This window comes from Nerophis lumbriciformis, linkage group LG22 (assembly GCF_033978685.3).
Source record: "Nerophis lumbriciformis linkage group LG22, RoL_Nlum_v2.1, whole genome shotgun sequence".
NCBI classification, from domain to species: domain Eukaryota; kingdom Metazoa; phylum Chordata; class Actinopteri; order Syngnathiformes; family Syngnathidae; genus Nerophis; species Nerophis lumbriciformis.
This window is the reverse complement of record NC_084569.2, coordinates 8,520,109-8,538,367: the sequence shown is the minus strand read 5'-3', so window position 1 is coordinate 8,538,367 and position 18,259 is coordinate 8,520,109. Positions and strand designations below refer to the sequence as shown.

At 39.2% G+C, this 18,259-nt stretch overlaps 1 protein-coding gene across 3 annotated transcripts in view; it reads right to left on the bottom strand.

Moving 5' to 3' along the window:
* The window catches only part of tecpr1b (tectonin beta-propeller repeat containing 1b), a 44,198-nt gene extending 27,265 nt beyond the window's left edge, over nt 1–16,933 (bottom strand). For all 3 annotated transcript variants that reach the window (XM_061974315.2, XM_061974316.2, XM_061974317.2), the window contains exons 1-6: nt 16,772–16,933; nt 16,510–16,610; nt 5,202–5,434; nt 4,956–5,138; nt 4,760–4,882; nt 1,688–1,810 (exon numbers count right to left, since the gene is read on the bottom strand). In XM_061974315.2, coding sequence (XP_061830299.2) covers nt 1,688–1,810; nt 4,760–4,882; nt 4,956–5,138; nt 5,202–5,426 — 654 coding nt within the window. In that variant the 5' untranslated portion in view covers nt 5,427–5,434; nt 16,510–16,610; nt 16,772–16,933. The remainder of the gene's footprint in view (nt 1–1,687; nt 1,811–4,759; nt 4,883–4,955; nt 5,139–5,201; nt 5,435–16,509; nt 16,611–16,771) is intronic.
* Nucleotides 16,934–18,259: the final 1,326 nt, after the last annotated feature.

The following is an 18,259-nucleotide window of genomic DNA, read 5'->3' as shown; positions in this document are numbered from 1 at the left end:
GAAATTGTATTATGTTCACATTTTGCTGCAATAAGCAGAAATGTATGCAGGAAATAATGAATTGTAAATTACATTTTAGTTTATGATTACAAACAATTGTATATGATTTTTTTCTACATTTCAAAGACTTCCTTGAGGTCTACATAACATGTAATGGTGGTTTTTGGTCAAAATCGTTGCATTTATTATGTTATACAGACCATCTTCAAACCGCTTTCTGACCATCTCTCCAGGTTTTGTGTTCGGTCTTATTTACGTGCCTCCACTTCGACTGTGTCAGCCATGTTGTAGTTTTTAGTGCTTCCATATCGAATTTACTGACAGATATAAGTTACTATATAACTATATGTTACTTTGTATTAGGGCTGCAACAACTAATCCATTGAATCGATTAAAATCGATTATAAAAATAGTTGGCGATTAATTTAGTCATCGATTCGTTGGATCTATGTTATGCGCATGCGCAGAGGCAATTTAAATTTTTTTTTTTTTTTTTTAAACCTTTATTTATGAACTGCAACATGTAGAAACAGCTCAGAGACAATCAAAATAAGTATGGTGCCAGTATGCTGTTTTTTCCCCAATAAAATACTGGAAAGGATAGAAATGTAGTTTGTCTCTTTTACCCGATTATTAATCGATTAATCGCAGTAATAATCGACAGATTAATCGATTATCAAATTAATCGTTAGTTGCAGCCCTACTTTGTATTAGAAATGGCAACAGCGGAGGATGCACATGCATGTACGAGCCAGTCTGCCCCACAACAAGAGGGTAGAGAAAAATAACAACATGTTTACTTGAACCACTTCCTGAGAAACGTATCAAGGAGCTGTTTGTAATATTAGGACCATCAGTGCTAAATATTATAAACATATCACTTTCCTCTGGCACTGTTCCCCTAGCTTTAAAAAAAACCTCGATCCTGACCTCATGGTAAACTACCGGCCGGCATCCCACCTTCCCTTTAACTCGAAAATCCTCGAAAAAATTGTTGCATAACAGCTAAATAAACACCTATCGTCTAACAATCCCCCTTTTAGACCAGTTGATCTGCCCACATCTGCGGTCCCCTCCAAGGTTTCTCATTGTATCCCATTGGGTTGAGTTTTTTCTTGCCCTGATGTGGGAGCTGAGGCGAGGATGTCGTTGTGGCTTGTGCAGCCCTTTGAGACACTTGTGATTGAGGGCTATGTAAATAAACTTTGATTGATTGAATTTGGAAAAATAAGGAACTTATTGACGACAACGTCAGAATACAATGGCGGACTCGCGCAAAACTCTTCAGGTAAATCTTTACCATATATGGAGAAGTCCGCTGACTTCACATTTTGGAAAAAAAAGTCACAGGTTTGGCAAATGCTAAACAGCTCGTTTGGAGGAAGTATAAAAGGAAGGCAAGATTGTTTTATAAATACCACCGCCACGCCTCCAAGGTTTGATTTAAAATTTTCAGGACTTACTGCAGATCCCAAATACACAAAAACAGGCGCCAATAGGTAAAAAAAACATTAGTTTTGCATAATATGTCCCCTTTAAATATGGTTATTCTGACCACGATTGCAATGCAAAATCTGCTTGTAATAGACTATAACATAAAATACAGTTCAATTCTGTGAATTTTTGTACATATTCCCCAACACTAGCATGGGGAACGAGTTTAAATGAAGTTTGCACCCCTGCTCACCTGTCCTTGTTGAGACACAGCCCACAGGTAAGGATACCTGCCAGACTCATCACTCATCTCCCAGCCGCCAGAGCTGATGTCACAGAGAGGCAGGGGAGCCTTCCAGGGATGGTCCATGGGGATCTGCAGGAAGGACGTAATAACTTCTGTCACAATGTACAAAACCCAAAACTAGTGAAGTTGGCACTTTGAGTAAATGGTAAATAAAAACAGAATACAATGATTTGCTAATCCTTTTCAACTTATATTCAATTGAATAGACTGCAAAGACAAGATACTTAACGTTCGAACTGGTCAACTTTGTTGTTGTTTTTTGCAAATATTAGCTCATTCGGAATTAGATGCCTGCAACATGTTTCAAAAAAGCTGGCACAAGTGGCAAAAAAGACTGCGAAAGTTGAGGAATGCTCATCAAACACTTATTAATTAATTGGGTACAGGTGGGTGCCATGATTGGGTATAAAAGCAGCTTCCATGAAATGCTCAGTCATTCACAAACAAGGATGGGGCGAGGGTCACCACTTTGTGAACAAATGCGTGACAAAATTGTCCAACAGTTTAAGAACAACATTTCTCAACTAGCTATTGCAAGGAATTTAGGGATTTCACCATCTACGGTTCGTAATGTCATCAAAAGGTTCAGAGAATCTGGAGAAATCACTGCACGTAAGCGGCAAAGCCCGTGACCTTTGATGCCTCAGGTGGTACTGCATAAAAAAGCAAAATCAGTGTGTAAAGGATATCAGCACATGGGTTCAGGAACACTTCAGAAAACCACTGTCAGTAACTACAGTCGGTCGCTACATCTGTAAGTGCAAGTTAAAACTCTACAATGCAAAGCGAAAGCCATTTATCAACAACACCCAGAAACGCCGCCGGCTTCGCTGGGCCCGAGCTCATCTAAGATGGACTGATGCAAAGTGGAAAAGTGTTCTGTGGTCTGACGAGTCCACATTTCAAATTGTTTTTGGAAACTGTGGACGTCGTGTCCTCCGGAACAAAGACGAAAAGAACCATCCGGATTGTTACAGGCGCAAAGTTGAAAAGCCAGCATCTGTGATGGTATGGGGGTGTATTAGTGCCCAAGGCATGGGTAACTTACACATCTGTGAAGGCGCCATTAATGCTAAAAAGTACGTACAGGTTTTGGAGCAACATACTGTATGTTGGCATCCAAGCAATGTCTTTTCATGGACGCCCCTTCCTAGTGGCTTCATAGTAAAAAAGTGCGGGTACTAGACTGGCCTGCCTGTAGTCTAGACCTGTCTCCCATTGAAAATGTGTGGCGCATTATGAAGCGTAAAGTACCACAACAGAGACCCCGGACTGTTGAACAACTTAAAGGGGAACATTATCACCAGACCTATGTAAGCGTCAATATATACCTTGATGTTGCAGAAAAAAGACCATATATTTTTTTAACCGATTTCCGAACTCTAAATGGGTGAATTTTGGCGAATTAAACGCCTTTCTATTATTCGCTCTCGGAGCGATGACGTCACAACGTGACGTCACATCGGGAAGCAATCCGCCATTTTCTCAAACACATTACAAACACCGAGTCAAATCAGCTCTGTTATTTTCCGTTTTTTTCGACTGTTTTCCGTACCTTGGAGACATCATGCCTCGTCGGTGTGTTGTCGGAGGGTGTAACAACACGAACAGGGACGGACTCAAGTTGCACCAGTGGCCCAAAGATGCGAAAGTGGCAAGAAATTGGACGTTTGTTCCGCACACTTTACCGACGAAAGCTATGCTACGACAGAGATGGCAAGAATGTGTGGATATCCTGCGACACTCAAAGCAGATGCATTTCCAACGATAAAGTCAAAGAAATCTGCCGCCAGACCCCCATTGAATCTGCCGGAGTGTGTGAGCAATTCAGGGACAAAGGACCTCGGTAGCACGGCAAGCAATGGCGGCAGTTTGTTCCCGCAGACGAGCGAGCTAAACCCCCTGGATGTCTTGGCTCACACCGTCCCTTATGCCACCGAAGATGATCAAGAGAAGAATATCGACCCTAGCTTCCCTGGCCTGCTGACATCAACTCCAAAACTGGACAGATCAGCTTTCAGGAAAAGAGCGCGGATGAGGGTATGTCTACAGAATATATTAATTAATGAAAATTGGGCTGTCTGCACTCTCAAAGTGCATGTTGTTGCCAAATGTATTTCATATGCTGTAAACCTAGTTCATAGTTGTTAGTTTCCTTTAATGCCAAACAAACACATACCAATCGTTGGTTAGAAGGCGATCGCCGAATTCGTCCTCGCTTTCTCCCGTGTCGCTGGCTGTCGTGTCGTTTTCGTCGGGTTCGCTTGCATACGGTTCAAACCGATATGGCTCAATAGCTTCAGTTTCTTCTTCAATTACGTTTTCGCTACCTGCCTCCACACTACAACCATCCGTTTCAATACATGCGTAATCTGTTGAATCGCTTAAGCTGCTGAAATCCGAGTCTGAATCCGAGCTAATGTCGCTATAGCTTGTTCTATGCGCCATGTTTGTTTGTGTTGGCATCACTATGTGACGTCACAGGAAAATGGACGGGTGTATATAAAGATGGTTAAAATCAGGCACTTTGAAGCTTTTTTTAGGGATATTGCGTGATGGGTAAAATTTTGAAAAAAACTTCGAAAAATAAAATAAGCCACTGGGAACTGATTTTTAATGGTTTTAACCATTCTGAAATTGTGATAATGTTCCTCTTTAAGATGTACATCAAGCAAGAATGGGAAAGAATTCCACCTGAAAAGCTTAAAAATGTGTCTCCTCAGTTCCCAAACGTTTACTGAGTGTTGTTAAAAAGAAAGGCCATGTAACACAGTGGTAAAAATGCCCCTGTGACAACTTTTTTTGCAATGTGTTGCTGCCGTTAAATTCTAAGTCAATGATTATTTGCAAAAAATTGAATATCTTGTCTTTGCAGTCTATTCAATTGAATATAAGTTGAAAAGGATTTGCAAATCATTGTATTCTCTTTTTATTTACAATTTACACAACGTGCCAACTTCACTGGTTTTGGGTTTTGTAGTACAGGGCCAAGCAGGTAAAACAATGGACAAGTCTAACCTTTGCCCAGGAGCCTTGTGCTATGTATCTCCTGTAGCGTATCCAGCGTCGACGACGCACGCAAGAGTTCCACTTTTTGTCAGGAGAGAAGTTAGCAGGGAAGTCAACGGCATACTCCCAGCCCTGAAGAGAAATGAGTAGAAAATGAGAGCAGGGAGCTAATGGAGCTTAATAGGCAATGTCTTTTTTCCCTCACCCCAGTCTGGCTTGGTTCTCCTCCACAGCTCTGGTCCACATACCAGTCTCCTTCCCACTCCCAGCTGCGAGACGGCAACTGGAAGCCTTGGAGCGATTGAGGGTTCATGCCCATCACGTCGCTCCAGGACCAGCGGTCGGTGGGCAGCAGCGTATCCGTGAAGCCGTCCACGGGGTTCCACCTCTGAAGAACAGACAATGTTTTTAGTTTTATCTTCAACCTACCCACATGTGAACTCCTACAGACCTGGTTTTCATAGGTCTCCTCTCTGTAGCGGATGGGTGTCTCGTGGGGCATCATGTTGAGGTAAACGTGGTGGTCACACCCGATGCCCCAGCAGCGCCCCTTCCCGGCGGTGACGCGTTTAAGCTCCAGAAGCGCGTCGTCGGCACGCTCCCAACGCTGGCCGGCGGTGGAGACGCTGTATACCCTACCGTACACGTCCACGGCCCACAGCAGGGTGATGGACATGGTGGTCGCTAAACGGGATGAGGAAAAATAAGCAATAGAAATCAAGAAATGAATGGTAGGATGACTGTAGTTTTGTGTATCGTTTACTTGTGAACTTTCCTTCAAAAACGCCAAATTTGGCCTTAACTCCCTTATCTTAATTATTGTGTTGAAATCTGGGGTAACAATTACAAAACAAACATCAACTCTATATTCTTACTTCAAAAGAAAGCGATTAGAATTGTAAATTATGCAGATTATCATGACCATACCAATGCTCTGTTTATTAAATTAAAAACATTAAAACTGCATGATCTTGTTGACCTCAACACTGCTATTGTGACGTACAAAGCTCATAACCACATGCTGCCTCGGTGTCTACAGGAGAGGTTCAAACCCAGAGAGAATCCCTATGACCTCAGAGGTTCAGCTGTCTTCCAGAAAGCTAAGATAAGAACAATCTTAAAAAGTAGATGTGTTTCTGTCAGGGGGGTTCAACTGTGGAACAGCTTGGATGATCCCTTAAAATGTTCCAGGTCCATTCACACATTTAAAAAACACTTTAAGACCAATGTCTTGGAAAAAGATATCACTCTTGAATCAACACAGTAGTTCATACTATGATCAATGTTAATTAAAATACTAAATGTGGGATATAAACAGTGTTGGGACTAACGCGTTACAAAGTAACGCGTTACTGTAACGCCGTTAGTTTCGGCGGTAACTAGTAATCTAACGCGTTATTTTTTTTAATTCAGTAATTTAGTTACCGTTACTACATGATGCGTTACTGCGTTATTTTACGTTACTTTTGATGTAGTATCGGCTAGAAACAGAAGCGCTGCGGTGTCGTTCTTCTGAATCTTCCTCTGTCACAAGCCGGAGAGAAGAAAAGAGGCGCGGTCTATGTGTGTGTGTGTGTGTGGGGAGGCACACAAGTGATCCGCGGTTTGATATATGAAACAAAAAAAAAAAAAGTTGTTGGCACGTTCAGTCCACACACAGCGTGGTCATGGCGAGCGGAGTAACGGAGGAGCTTGAACGAACCCGCCATTGAATCGGTGTGTTTATAAGTGCAGACTCGGTTGTGCAAAACGAGGGTTTTAAACACATGCTGAACGTGCTTGAACCACGTTACGACATCCCGTCGCGCACCCACTTCAGCAATAAGATTGTGCCAGATCCTTATGAGCAGGAGAAGAAAAAAGTTGTGGATGAACTATCCCGAGCATCAGCTGTTGCGCTCATGACAGACGGGTGGACGTCCAGCGGAACTATAAGCGCTCACTTCATCACAGCAGACTGGGAGATGAGAAGACACGCCCCCTCTACGAGAGTCACCTTGCGCAGGTAATGACACAAGCAGTGGAGGAATGGAAGATAAAGATATCCCAGTCACACGTGATAATGCCAAAAATCAAATAATTACAGAGAATGAGGCAGGACTGGGACCACAGATAGGTGCTTTGCACATGTAGTGAATTTGGCATCACAGAAGGGAATCTCAGTCAATAGGATGGAGCGCCTCTTTGGGAGGATCAGGAAGGTTTCTTACTTCCACCCAAGCACAACAGCTGCTCATGTGCTTAAGACAAAGCAAGAAATGCTAAAGCTGCCTGCTCATACATGATGTCCCAACGAGGTGGAACTCCACTTATGATATGTTGGAGCAGCAGGCAGCTATATACTCTGCATTGACCCACAACACCCTGAAGACAAATGTCACCCTGTCTGATGATGATGTGAGAGTGGCAGATGAGGTCCTCCAGGTGCTTAAACCCCTCAAAAGTGTTCCATCTCTACTGAGCACTGAAACTTCACCATCTGTGTCAATGATCCTGCCACTGAAAACAAGGATTCTACAATCCATGGCTCCAAGTGTGGAAGACAGCAGCATCACTCCAGATGTCAGGCTTTATTTCACTACCTATGTTTCAAGGAAGATTATGTTTCTTCTTATGTTGCACTTAAACTTGTTTTTTATTAATGGTCATTGGTCCAAGTTTAAAGAAAGGAGGAATGCCTTTTTATGTTGCACTGTTTTTCATTAATTATGTTAAAAGGAAAATAAAAATGTATGTCAAGTTGATCAACAGATTGTATTATTCTCCAGTGCAATAACAGTACTGAAATGAAGGCAAAAAGGGCATTAATGGGAGCTTTAAAAAAAAAAGAAGAAAAAAAGAAGTAACTAAATAGTTACTTTTCACAGTAACGCATTACTTTTTGGTGTAAGTAACTGAGTTAATAACTGAGTTACTTTTGAAATAAAGTAACTAGTAACTGTAACTAGTTACTGGTTTTCAGTAACTAACCCAACACTGGATATAAATAATAATGGAAGTATAATTGTTTGTATATAGTATATAAATTGGTACAAAAGTTTAACACGCGTATAAGGATATTTCACATGCCTTTACTGTGTATATAATTGAACAGTGTTCATATTGTGTATAATGTGTATTTATAATATGTTGTACAAAAGACATTTCATAATTTTCGGAAGTTCATCTTGTACTTGACATTGTTTATAGGGTTAGGCGCTATAAGTGTTCAACTTCAGCCTAAACCCTTTCGGTCTGCAACATTTTCATTTTCAATCTATGAATGTACAACTGTTTGTTTATTTTGTTGACCATTGACCGAAGAATAATAATAAACTAAACTAAACTAACGTGGGAAAAAATGAATGGCAAATAAAGAGAGTTTGTTACAGTAAGAAAGAGTAAGAAAAAGTAAGGGTAAGGTCAAAAAACCTTACCCTTACTTTTTCTTACTCACTGTGTGGCTCGATTCAACCATACCTGACTGCCATAACCCATAATACACTGTGTCCAAACCTAATTACCACACAGATCCTTCCGCCATAAATGCAATTAAACAGTTACATATTCTTCACTGTATTAAGGCCATACTTGCCAACCTTGAGACCTCCGATTTCGGGAGGTGGGGGGTGGGGGCGTGGTCGTGGGTGGGGCAGGTCGTGGTTAAGAGGGGAGGAGTATTTTGACAGCTAGAATTCACCAAGTCAAGTATTTCATACATACATACATACATACATACATACATACATATATATATATATATATATATATATATATATATATATATATATACACACATGTATACTGTATATATATATATATACACATACACATATATATATACATATATATATATATATATATATATACACACATCCTGAAAATATGCAAACAAAACTGTGTTTAGATAATTGATACTTCAAACTTGCATAAACAAATATTAAGGAATAGAACATAACTTGGCTTCTGAGAGCGTCAAAATGTAATGAATAAAATGCTAAAGTTGTTGATAAACAAGCAATTATTTTAATAATTAAATATGGTCATTTTAAATTAATTATTAGGATAATTTAAAATTAATTATTTCAAATATGTCTATTTTAATGTATAATTCTAATGCCTGGATGTAATAAGGAGTCAGAAAAAATACAATTAATTTTGATGTTTTTAGCAAAATATAGTAAACATTTATTTAGTTTTTTTTATTATTAATAAATATATTTATTTGTAGGTAAGATAAACATAATAATACAATTTATCTCTAGTCTGGATGATTTACTTTTTGTCACCCAGTTGTCCTCCCTTCGTGAAAAAATGCTGTCCTCACTCAGGTCCGCATGGAGCTGGAGGGGGCGTGGCCTCCAGCTCCGGCTGAAAATCGGGAGATTTTCCGGAGAATATTTGTCCCGGGAGGTTTTCGGGAGAGGCGCTGAATTTCGGGAGTCTCCCGGAAAATTCGGGAGGGTTGGCAAGTATGATTAAGGCAGTATAAAATAGAAATTGTGTGTCCAAACCTAATTACCACACAGATCCTTCCGCCATCAATATGCAATTAAACAGTTACATACTGTATTAATAAGGCAGTATAAAATAGCACCGTATCAAATTATCCACACAAATGCAATAATTACAAATAAAGTAGCAATGATTGTCACACACACACACTAGGTGTGGTGAAATTATTCTCTGCATTTGACCCATCACCCTTGATCACCCCCTGGGAGGGGAGCAGTGAGCAGCAGCAGGGGCCGCGCCCGGCAATCATTTTTGGTGATTTAACCCCCAATTCCAACCCTTGATGCTGAGTGCCAAGCAGGGAGGTAATGGGTCCCATTTTTATAGTCTTTGGTATGACTCGGCCGGGGTTTGAACTCACAATCTCACGATCTCAGGGCGGACACTCTAATCACTAGGCCACTGAGTAGGTGGCCTAGTAGTAAATAAAGTGTGCCTTATAATTACTCTAAGCATGCAAAATATACATTTTCGTAGTATTCAAATAAAGTAAATCAGGGTACGGCCCGAGGGGCCCGCGAACAGGTTTTATCCGGCCTGCGGGATGAGTTTGCTAAGTATAAAAATTAACCTGAAATTTTTGAATGAAAGAAACTGCTGTTCTAAATTAATTAAAGTACCAATGATTGTCACACACACACTTGGGGCGGCATGACGTAGTGGGTAGAGCAACCGTGCCAGAAACCTGAGGGTTGCAGGTTCGCTCCCCGCCTCTTACCATCCAAAAATCGCTGCCGTTGTGTCCTTGGGCGGGACACTTCACCCTTTGCCCCCGGTGCCACTCACACCGGTGAATTGAATGATGAATGATAGGTGGTGGTCGGAGGGGCCATTGGCGCAAATTGCAGCCACGCTTCCGTCAGTCTACCCCTGGGCAGCTGTGGCTATGAAAGTAGCTTACCACCACCAGGTGTGAATGAATGATGGGTTCTACATGTAAAGCGACTTTGGGTACTTAGAAAAGCGCTATATAAATCCCAGGTATTATTATTATTACTAGGTGTGGTGAAATTTGTCTTCTGCATTTGACCCACCCCCTTGTTCACCCCCTGGGAGGTGAGGGGAGCAGTGGGCAGCAGCGGTGGCTGCGCCCAGGAATCATTTTTGGTGATTTAACCCCCAATTCCAACCCTTGATGCTGAGTGCCAAGCAAAGAGGTAATGGGTCCCATTTTTTTAATAGTCTTTGGTATGACTCGGCCGGGGTTTGAACTCACAACCTACCGATCCCAGGGCGGACACTTTAACCACTAGGCCACTGAGTAGGTAAGTAAATCATTGGTACTTTAATTTAAATGTGTCCACTGGATGTCGCAACAGCAATTATTTGTATCTTTGTAGATGATGTACAAATATGTACATAAAATAATAATAATAATAATAATAATAATAATAAACCACATGTTAGTACATCAGTCGAGGAAAATGATCAAACTACATGAATAACATCCTGCAATTTGATTTTGATAGAATTTTTTTATCTTGATAGATTGAAAATGAACACCAATGAGTTGACTGATGAACATAATCACATAATTTATTCAGAAAATATAAATAACGACAAATAAAGATAGAATACTATTAACCGCAACATGCAAGTGTAAAAAAAAACCCAACAACATTATGCTTTGTACAATTTCAGAATGTGCTTGTTCTATTTTTAAACAAAGAACAAAAACAAATTGTCTTTATTTTTAAGTTATCGTGCCGTGATTTTTGCAGTCCGGCCCACTTGGGAGTAGATTTTTCTTCATGTGGCCCCCCATCTAAAATGAGTTTGACACCCCTGAAGTGAATAGTCCCCTTTTGACTGAATAAACACAAAGCAACTTCCATAAAATGTTAATGAACCTAAACAGCATTTAGGCTCCTACTATGATAGACTGACCATACGTCCTCTTTTCCCCGGACATGTCCTCTTTTGCGGGGCATTATGAATTATTGACCTATCTAAGGTTCCGATTACGTCACATCAAATATTCCACTTGGAAAAATATTTTTGGTGGAAGATTTTGCATATTTTGTGTGTTTGCCACAAAAAAAAACATCGTTTTGTTTGACAAAAAAGGGCGGAAAACAAACAAACAAAAAAACAACATAAAAAAAACTAAAACATTTTGAAATGAGGGATAGATCTGGGGCCGTATTTATCAAACGTCTTAGAATTACTCCTAAGAAGTCTACTAAGAGTTGACTAATGAGTAAAGAAATTATTCGCTGAAAGCTGCACTTAAAAGTTAGTTATCAAGCGTCTTACTGCGAAGTGTAGGACTGAATCTTAAGTGTCACACTCAGAGCTGAATTACGACATTACTATGTGCCGTAAACGGAATTTTAGGTGACGTCATTTCTGTGTCCATAGAAATGACCAATCACGGAAGGGAATCCCTTGTCTAAGAATAAAGAAATATCGTAGAAATATTTAAGTGGACAATGGGAGTGTATATTTTGACAATAAACTACAAAATAATACAAAACAAACAATATTGGCAATGAATCAAAAATAAATGTTTCCTTTTCTTTCCAATTAATTTTCCCTGTGGCGAGATATCGAAGCATTGTGATGATTAAATCTGTGACAAAAATAATACCCGCTCTGTCTAAACCAGGGGTCGGCAACACGCGGCTCTGGAGCCGCATGCGGCTCTTTGATCACTCTGATGCGGCTCAGCAGCTTACTTGCTGAACTCCCCAATTTTCCCGTGAGACTTACGGATTTCAGTGCCTCTCGCAGAAAACTCCCGGGATTAATATTCACCGATTTTCACCCTTACAGCTATAATAAGGGCGTGCCATGATGGTATGACATTTGGCGCCCTCTACAATCTGTATTAACAGCGTGCCAGCCCAACAATTGTTATAAAATATACATATTCTGCTTGAACACGTACGTGACAGCAAGGCATACTTGGTCAACAAGCACACAGGTTACACTGACGGTGATCATATAAAACAACTTTAACACTCTTACTAATAATGCACCACACTTTGAACCAAAACCAAACAAGAATGACAAACACATTTCGGGAGAACATCTGCACCTTAACACAACATAAACACAACAGGACAAATACCCAGAATCCCATGCAGCCCTGACTCTTCCGGGCTACATTACACATTCATGACCGAAGCAAAACACGTTTTACACTTTTATACTGAAATAAATACACCTCCAACTTATTAAATAAAAACATAGAAAAAAATACCAGCAGCGGTAAAGTTTAGATCCATGAGGGAAAGAAGAAAGTGAATAAATGTTTATAACGGAATACATTTACATATGTATACACATTTGTCTTTTTTTTTTAAATCATTTCTTTTAATGAATTAAGTAACGTTTATGACAACCTTTTTTCAAAACACAATATAGAATGTGAGATATAACAGGATAATGCACACATTCATCATTTGTTTTCTAAACGCTTACAAAACAGTGGGACCCCAAAAATTTACTGTGGGACCCCATTGTTATGACTTGATGGGGTCCATGGGACCCCATTTGGAAAATTCCTAGCGCCAACGCTGCTGTCAACAGAGGAGAAAAAATGCTTTATTTAAATAAATATATTATTTATAAAGCAAGTTCAAGTATCATTGGCAAAGTTTCAGCTAGTCCCGGCCTTGGCGTGCTGCCTGCCTTGGCACGAATATATGTGTCCTCTTTTTGGGATTTCAGAATATGGTCAGCCTATACCAGGTGTCCCCAAACTTTTTGACTCGGGGGCCGCATTGGGTTAAAACAATTTGGCCGGGGGATGGGCTATATATATATATATATATATATATATATATATATATATATATATATATATATATATATATATATATATATATATATTAGGGCTGTGAATCTTTGGGTGTCCCACGAATATCGATTCTTGGGGTCACGATTCGATTCAAAATCGATTTTTTTTTTCAATTCAACACGATTCTCCATTCAAAAACTGAATAGAGAATCCTTTTGAATCGGGAAAAATCATTCAATACATAGGATTTCAGCAGGATCTACCCCAGTCTGCTGACATGCAAGCAGAGTAGTAGATTTTTGTAAAAAGCTTTTATAATTGTAAAGGACAATGTTTTATCAACTGATTGCAATAATGTAAAATTGTTTTTAACTATTAAATGAACCAAAAATATGACTTATTTTATCTTTGTGAAAATGTTGGACACAGTGTGTTGTCAAGCTTATGAGATGCGATGCAAGTGTAAGCCACTGTGACACTATTGTTCTTTTTTTTTTTTTTTTAATAAATGTCTAATGATAATGTCAATGAGGGATTTTTAATCACTGCTATGTTGAAATTGTAACTAATATTGATACTGTTGTTGATAATATTCATTTTTGTTTCACTACTTTTGGATTGTTCTGTGTCGTGTTTGTGCCTCCTCTCAATCGCTCTGTTTATTGCAGTTCTGAGTGTTGCTGGGTCGGTTTTGGTTTTGGAATTGGATTGCATTGTTATGGTATTGCTGTGTATTGTTTTGTTGGATTGATTAATTAAAAAAAAATATATAAAAAAAAAAAAATAAAATTAAAATTAAAATCGATTTTTTTAAAAATGAGAATCGATTCTGAATCGCACAACGTGAGAATCGCGATTCGAATCTATTTTTTCCCCACACCCCTAATATATATATATATATCTCTCTCTCTCATCGATAACGTGACATCATCGTGCGCGCGGAAAGTGCGCTATATATATATATATATATATATATATATATATATATATATTAGCGCGGAAAGTGCGCTATATATATATATATATATATATATATATATAAGATATATATAGCGCACTTTCCGTGCGCACGATGATGTCACATATATATATATATATATATTAGATATATATAGCGCACTTTCCGCGTGCACGATGATGTCACGTTATCGATGAGAGATATATATATATATATATATATATATATATATTAGGGGTGTGGGGAAAAAATTGATTTGAATCGCGATTCTCACGTTGTGCGATTCAGAATTGATTCTCATTTTTTTAAAATCGATTTTTATTTTAATTTAATTTTTTTTATATATATATTTTTAACTAATCAATCCAACAAAACAATACACAGCAATTCCATAACAATGCAATCCAATTCCAAAACCGACCCAGCAACACTCAGAACCGCAATAAACAGAGCAATTGAGAGGAGACACAAACACGACACAGAACAATACAAAAGTAGTTAAACAAAAATGTATATGATCAACAACAGTATCAATATTAGTTACAATTTCAACATAGCAGTGATTAAAAATCCCTCATTGACATTATCATTAGACATTTATTCAAAAAAAAAAAAAAAAAAAAAGAACAGTGTGACAGTGGCTTACACTTGCATCGCATCTCATAAGCTTGACAACACACTGTGTCCAATATTTTCACAAAGATAAAATAAGTCATATTTTTGGTTCATTTAATAGTTAAAAACAAATTTACATTATTGCAATCAGTGCGCGCGGAAAGTGCGCTATATATATCTAATATATACATATATATAAATAAATTTCAATGTCAGTCTTGTTCACGAGTGAGGGAAGAGTGGATTGTGAGATCGACAGGCGGATCGGTGCGGCATCTTCAGTAATGCGGACGCTGTATCGATCCGTTGTGGTGAAGAAGGAGCTGAGCCGGAAGGCAAAGCTCTCAATTTACCGGTCGATCTACGTTCCCATCCTCACCTATGGTCATGAGCTTTGGGTTATGACCAAAAGGACAAGATCACGGGTACAAGCGGCCGAAATGAGTTTCCTCCGCCGGGTGGCAGGGCTCTCCCTTAGAGATAGGGTGAGAAGCTCTGTCATTCGGGGGGAGCTCAAAGTAAAGCCGCTGCTCCTCCACATCGAGAGGAGCCAGATGAGGTGGTTCGGGCATCTGGTCAGGATGCCACCCGATCGCCTCCCTCGGGAGGTGTTTAGGGCACGTCCGACCGGTAGGAGGCCACGGGGAAGACCCAGGACACGCTGGGAAGACTATGTCTCCCGGCTGGCCTGGGAACGCCTCGGGATCCCCCGGGAGGAGCTGGACGAAGTGGCTGGGGAGAGGGAAGTCTGGGCTTCCCTGCTTAGGCTGCTGCCCCCGCGACCCAACCTCGGATAAGCGGAAGAAGATGGATGGATGGATGGCACTTTCCGCACGCACGATGATGTCACGTTATCGATGAGAAAATGCATTTTTAGACAATATGATTTGCCTGAGCGGCTATGAGACACCGTGAGTAGCAAGTGGTACAAAGTGGATAAGAAAAGACAGAAAAAAAATAAAGAAAAAAAAAATTTTTTTTTAATACTTGGGACTTCACGCGGGCCTGATTCTGGATGTTGGTGGGCCGGATCCGGCCCACGGGCCGTAGTTTGGGGTCCCCTGGCCTATACTATGACCATATTTCTATTAGCTCATTAAACAGAATGAAACCAGCACTGTGTAAAATAAAAATAAAATTAGTCGTCGATCAGTTGAGTTTGAGTTTGAGTTTATTTCGAACATGCAAGTATACAACATGATACATCACAATCTCCAGTTTCTCTTTTCAACATGTTCGAAAAGGAGTAGGAAGAAGCAGAGCTTATTTAATCCTACCCCTTTTCTTTTACATAACAGTTGCTAAAACTTTTGTTCACTTCCTGTTCTCAATTTATTCACAATATACCCCATAAGTAATCACAATAAAATAAGTAAATACATAATAATTGGTGAAGTAAGTTACATTTCATATGTTGAAATAAGTAAGATTATTTTGTGAGTGAAAGAATGAAAGAATGGATGAGTTAAATAAATTCAGAATGTTTATCATGGTTCTTCTTCTTTGTACTTTGTAAACACTTTAAGTTTGAAGAGTTTCTTGAAGTGGATTATATTAGTACATTGTTTGATTGCTTTGCTTAAATCCATTCCATAATTTAATTCCACATACTGATATACTGAAGGTCTTAAGTGTTGTACGTGCATACAAATGTTTTAAATTACATTTCTCCCTAAGATTATATTTCTCCTCTTTTTTTTGAGAAGAATAGTAGTCATCAGTAGTAATCAGTAGTTTTACTTTGAAATACCCGACAGGAAGTTTGGTGTTTGCTTTATAGTCATACTAATCCGCCGTACTGCATCCAATCCAAACAGGCCTATTATTGACTGTTTCATGTTCCTCCATTAAATGAACAGTTAGTCTACTATTTCAAAACGTATATGTTCAATTACGTGGAGACAATTACGTACATTACATGACAACATTGTGGAGTAGTGAGCTTACCCGAATGTTGGTGTCCGATACGCGGTTGTCAGGGGAATACGGCGAGACGCATCGCGGCATCAGGTGCACCAGCTGGTACCTGCCGTCTCATGCGGAACATTCTGGAACAATTGGAAAAGAACCGCAGTCGAATGTCGGGATGTTACTGTCTTTTTTTTTTCTTTTTTTTTTTTACCGCGTCTGTAAGCAGTTTACAGCATAAATTGTAGTTTTTAGCCTTTTAATGTTTTTTTTTTTTTTTTTACCCACAGCAATTACTTACATGTGTAGCCGTGTCATTAAGTGACCACACGCAGTCCACGCCAAGTCACTCAAACATTTTCCACAGTGGAGCAGCGGAATGCCGCTTACAACTCTGCGTCCCACACCGGAAGTGGAGGCAGGCTCTGCTCTGATTGGCTGATACACAGGAAAAAGGCGGGACTTGCGGTTCTACCCTGGTCAAACGCGGAAGTAGGTGAATACATCAAGCCGTGACGTATGTATTTTAATAATTAATACCGGGACTGTTCTTAATTATTCAAGAGTAAGATGCGTTTTACTCATCAAATAACAGCACAGTTTCCAATTTCCATACACAGCGATAATAATAATAATAATATATTTTACTTGTAAAAAGCACTTTACATTGAGTAAACAACCTCAAAGTGCTACTGTGTATAAAAAAAATAAAAAATAAAATAAAAAGATAATAAAAAATAAATAAAAATAAAACCTAGAACAGCCAAATATCTAAAAAAAAAGTTTAAAAAAAAAAAAGAAGGGTTTTTAAGCCTTTTTTAAAAGCATCCACAGTCTGTGGTGCCCTCAGGTGGTCAGGGGGAGCGTTCCACAGACTGGGAGCGGCGGAGCAGAAAGCCCGGTCTCCCATTGTTCGTAGCTTTGTCCTCGGAGGTTGGATGACATTTTTGTAGCAATTTCACCCAGTGTTGGCGCTAGGAATTTTCCAAATGGGGTTCCGGGGACCCCATCAAGTCATAAAAATGGGGTCTCACAGTACATTTGGTGGGTCCCACTTTTTTGTAAGCGTTTTGAACACAAATGATAAATGTATGCATTATCCTGTTACATACCTGCCAACTTTTGAAATCAGAAAAACCTAGTAGCCAGGGTCCAGGGGCCGCAGGCCCCGGTAGGTCCAGGACAAAGTCCTGGTGGGGGGTTCACTTCGCCCCCCCAACGCAAAATGATTATTAGCATTCCGCCAGGTTAAAATGTTGCTAAAACCATCACTTTTCTATCAGTCACAGTGACTTTTCAGAACAAAAATATTACAGCAAAAATCATATGGGTTGATTGACATGTTTATTCTGTAAGCTAACTTCAATACTTTGAAATTATTTTGACAGTTAATGCCAGTTATCCTGTCAACCTTTCACAAGACTTCAATTTGTTAATTGAAAGTATAAACAGTATAAACACTTTTTACAGTAAACAAATGGTAAAACAGTACTAAACAATTCCATTAAAAAAAAATTTGGTGTCATTATTAACTTTCTGTCCAAGCTTGTATAATCTACTGCCTTGTTCAATTGTAAAAAATATTCTGTGCCTAAAATTCACATTTCTATCACAATCATCATACTGTAAACATGGTAAGCTAACTTCATTAAAATTAATAGTCCTGTCAATAGCATGGAATTACAATTCAAATGTAGTTTGTTTGTAAGCCTTTCAAAAGAATTCAAAATATGAAAAATTAATGAAAATTAATTTAAGCCATCAGACACTTGAAAAGTGGCACATCACA